This window comes from Aegilops tauschii, chromosome 2, assembly GCF_002575655.3.
Source record: "Aegilops tauschii subsp. strangulata cultivar AL8/78 chromosome 2, Aet v6.0, whole genome shotgun sequence".
NCBI classification, from domain to species: Eukaryota; Viridiplantae; Streptophyta; class Magnoliopsida; order Poales; family Poaceae; genus Aegilops; species Aegilops tauschii.
The window spans coordinates 327933201-327936248 of NC_053036.3; the positions used below are offsets into that span (position 1 = coordinate 327933201).

General features: G+C 50.2%; 1 protein-coding gene across 1 annotated transcript; it reads left to right on the top strand.

The window, feature by feature from the left end:
• Positions 1-1094: 1094 nt before the first annotated feature.
• Positions 1095-2224, top strand: LOC109740200 (quinone-oxidoreductase QR2). The gene is made up of 2 exons (XM_020299238.3): positions 1095-1398; positions 1494-2224. Exons 1-2 carry the CDS (start codon positions 1376-1378, stop codon positions 2083-2085), a joined length of 615 nt encoding a protein of 204 aa, XP_020154827.1. The 5' UTR covers positions 1095-1375; the 3' UTR covers positions 2086-2224.
• The last annotated feature ends 824 nt before the right edge of the window (positions 2225-3048 follow it).

Sequence of the window (3048 nt, forward strand, 5' to 3'; positions counted from 1 at the left end):
AGAAGACAGGAGAAGTTAGGATGGGATAGAAACTTGGGTGAACTTGATGAATGGCTGCTGCTATGTGCATGGTGAAGAAATGAGGTGGAGATAAGAAGGAGAGGATTCACACAAGAACACATAACAAAACTTAATATGCCACCCAAGGCATGATGATCATGATGCAATGCGACAAAAATGACATAGGCAATATCACATCATGAAGCATAGAACAAAGCAAGGATGGCGCAATGCAATATAATAAAAGATGAACATGATGCAAGAAGCAAAATAACAATGGCATCCATCATGATCATGGAAACAACATAGGGAAAAGAAATATGCAAAACAATTATGATAATGCAACAAACATAAAAAAACACATTGCAACAACTAAAATAAATGGAAGACATCTGGAGCATCGGTCTCGGGGCGTTACACGTCGAGACTTCTGTAGCAACAATGATGAGGGGAGCAACGACAGAGTGTGGCAATGGTTGAGGTAGACGGCTCTTCTCCGGCGTGTCTGCAGGATTGCCTCGCCTGGTTTGTTGTTACGAAGTCGAAGCTGCGGTGGCGGGGTCCCTTTGGCATACGATGACGGGCAGCAGGTGGTTTGTTCGATGATCTTTCGCGGCGCCAACCGTGCCTACTTCTCCTTTGTGATTCTCCGTCAGAGTCGGAGCTGTGTTGTCTGGTCGTCTCAGGTGGCTGAGTTCTGGTTCGGATCTTTATATATCTCTACATGGCCTCTATAGTGTGGTTTGGGTCGATGATTGCCTACGGCAAAGTCGGAGTCGTTTGTTCGGAGTTTAGGGATGACAATTATGAATTTAGGGAAGAAGTGGTGACAATGACATCTCTGTGTTGTCTTCGCGAGACCTTCGCTAGAGTGGTCTGTGCGGGATAACTTATGTGTACGCTTAGCAGTTGTGATGATTTTTACCTGGCTGTTTATAATTAACCGGGCTGAGCAACTACTTCTTAATAGCAGGAATCCTATCATTTCTCGAACAAAAAAGACAGTGGGCGTCAGTAGCGACGCCATCAACACGCACTCAACTCAACCAGCAGATGCCGCCCAGCGTAGCGTCCAGGTTCTTTCTTCAACGACCACACCGACGATTCTTAATCAGCAGCCTTCCATTAGTGGTTTGATTGATAACGAAGAATTTTATTCTAGTATTAGCAGTCGTACCTGGATAAGACAGTACTAGTACATAGCAGCCTCACTTTCCAGATACTGAGACTAGTTTCTTCTCGGCTTCTCTATAAGTACCGGAGCCTCTGTATATTCTTCCTTCACCACTCATACCGAGACAACAAACCCACAAGAAGAAGCAGAGCAATTTGCAAAACAAACCAAGGAGGCGATCGAACTCTGCTGCTAGCGGCAATGGCCACTAAGATCTACATCGTGTAATTCTCCGCCTCTTCTCTGCTCACCCTTTTTCCGGCCAGCGAGCTGAATGATTTGATCGCTCAATTTCTTTTTTGGCTGCATCAATTTTCAGGTACTACTCAACCTGGGGACACGTTGCGACGCTGGCGGAAGAGATGAAGAAGGGCGCCGAGGCCGTCCCCGGCGTCGAGGTCAACGTCTGGCGGGTGCCCGAGACGCTGCCAGAGGACGTGCTGGGGAAGATGCACGCAACGCCTGGGCGTGAGGATCATCCCGTCATCACGGCGAGGCAGCTGGCCGAGGCCGACGGCATCCTGTTCGGCTTCCCGACACGGTTCGGCATGATGGCGGCGCAGATGAAGGCCTTCTTTGACTCCACCGGCGGCCTCTGGCAGGCGCAGTCCCTTGCCGGCAAGCCCGCGGGCGTCTTCTTCGCCACAGGCACCCAGGGCGGCGGCCAGGAGACCACGGCTCTCACGGCCGTGACGCAGCTGACGCACCACGGCATGCTGTTCGTGCCCGTCGGATACACGCACGGCGCCGGCATGTTCGGCATGGACGAGGTCAAGGGCGGCAGCCCATACGGAGCTGGCACCTTCGCCGGCGCCGATGGCAGCAGGGTACCCAGCGACGCCGAGCTCGCCTTGGCGGCGCACCAGGGGAAGTACTTCGCTGGCGTCGCCAAGAAGCTCAAGGCCGTCTGAAGTCTGATCACCAGCCTCACGATAATACATGCGATCTTGAGTGCAAGATGATTTTACACAGTCGTGAAACAATTTAAGCTGTAACGATTTAATTTCTTGTTTGGAAATAATAATAAGACGAGAATCTATTCTGTGTGCACCCACTTTAGCGGACCATAAAAAAAGACTTTGATACACGGAAGCGGATTTTTAGAGCATCTGCGCCGGGCCCTGGTATCATGGCCGTCGCTTCAGGGCCTGGTTCTCGAGATGTGTGATGGCCTGTTTGGGTTAACCATCGTTATTAGCAGTATTTGGCGCAAGAGGGACTATGCTTCGGTGCCTTAAGGCACCTGCCTTTGTGTCTATGACATGTGGGCCCAACAGGTGGCTGGCCCACATGTTAGTGACCAAAAGGCAGGTGCCTTTGAGGCACCGAAGCTGCGTCCGCGCAAGAGTCACAGTAGGCTTCATAGGTTCATATAGCTGGAATCGATGCAGGCCATAGGCTCTATCCCATTTGGTTTTGTTCTGCAGCCCAAGGTGCCCACTAATGCGAACAATGGAAACGACAGTCCAAATCCATCAGACGACCAGGCAACAAGATCAAGCTCCCCGGTTCTCACCTCCATATCCTTCACGTCCATGGGCTTAGCATCTTCTGGGAAGCATGATCTCTCCATATTTGGATCTCTTATTCTCATGAGTTGGGCGTTTGTCCACCATGAATAGAAGATGGAGCTCATCAAGTGAAGGAAGAGAGAGAAGACCGAGCTAGCCGGCTCTAGCTGGACTCTCATGGATACTCTCTATCTCTCTTACTCTCATTTTCTTTGTTTCGGTTCCTGGCATGAGGAACCGAGAATATGGACAAGCCATCTATGTTGTTTTTCATTTTTATAAACATGGGCAATAGAAAGAGCAAGAGGCAAGAAGTGGACGCGTGAGGTACAGTGACTCTCCATGGCTTCCAAGAAATTTGTC